This window comes from Trypanosoma grayi, assembly GCF_000691245.1.
Source record: "Trypanosoma grayi strain ANR4 Tgr_2122_V1, whole genome shotgun sequence".
In the NCBI taxonomy this organism is placed as follows: domain Eukaryota; phylum Euglenozoa; class Kinetoplastea; order Trypanosomatida; family Trypanosomatidae; genus Trypanosoma; species Trypanosoma grayi.
Genome location: NW_008827740.1, coordinates 1 through 885, shown reverse-complemented (window position 1 = coordinate 885; position 885 = coordinate 1). Strand labels below are relative to the sequence as shown.

The window sequence follows — 885 nt, the reverse complement described above, 5'->3', positions numbered from 1 at the left end:
TTCCTCTTCTTTACTTCGACTCCATCTCGCTTTGTCTCTTCATAATTCAGGAATGACGGCGTTATTCACCAGCAGAAACGAAGAAAATCAACCGCAGGATCATCATCATTATCATCATCTGCAAACAACGGCAAAGCATGGGCATGATACAGGCCCACACAGAGTACCACGCCGACCCGGCACGTCCTCTCTCACTCAGCACCTTGCGCCCCCTCCACCCCCCTCCATTGTTGCTTCCACTCCCACATTCTCTCTCTCGCTCTCGCTCTGCACGCCGGGCGGCAGCGACAGCTGCGCAATTATCCAGCGATGATGTGACGCAGCACAAAACTCGGCTGGATCGAGACGGCTGTGTTGTCCGCCGGGTAGTTGAACTGCTGCTCCACTACATCGTACCACCGCTCGCATATCTTCAACCAACGGTCGCCGTGGTACGGTGTGCGTGTGAGTTCCTGAAGCCGCTCTTGCCGCTGCAGCTCCATCTCCGGCAGAGGCGTGCGTGGCGGCGGCGGCAGGCGGTGCGTAATGTCCCACTTCGACGCGTAGTGGTACCACAGCTCGGCACGGCTGCGGCGCGTGCCCATCGGCACACGCGGCGGGGGCGGCGGCGGAAAGAAATTCGCGTGGAAGTACAGCAAGTCGCTAAGGAACTCGCTCTGGGTCTTGGACTTGTGCGCCACTGCCTGCGGTGCGGTTCGCATGGCCGGCGCGACGGAGACGAAGGGCGTTGGCTGCGCCGCGTTGAACGTGGCGTTGTTGCTCCACGCCGCGAGCTTCAGCTCCCCGTTCACGAGCGGCTGCACGTTGCCGTCGATGCGCCGCGGTGGGTCCCACGAGCAGCCCTGCGGCGGCGGGTGGATGTGCGTGTACGACTGGCTCACCGCG

The 885-nt window shown here is 61.8% G+C and overlaps 1 protein-coding gene across 1 annotated transcript; it reads right to left on the bottom strand.

Moving 5' to 3' along the window:
- Window positions 1-299: 299 nt before the first annotated feature.
- Window positions 300-701, bottom strand: DQ04_21221000 (pterin-4-alpha-carbinolamine dehydratase; the record flags this gene model as incomplete). The annotated part of the gene is made up of 1 exon (XM_009317992.1): window positions 300-701. One exon carries the CDS (start codon window positions 699-701, stop codon window positions 300-302), a length of 402 nt encoding a protein of 133 aa, XP_009316267.1.
- Window positions 702-885: the final 184 nt, after the last annotated feature.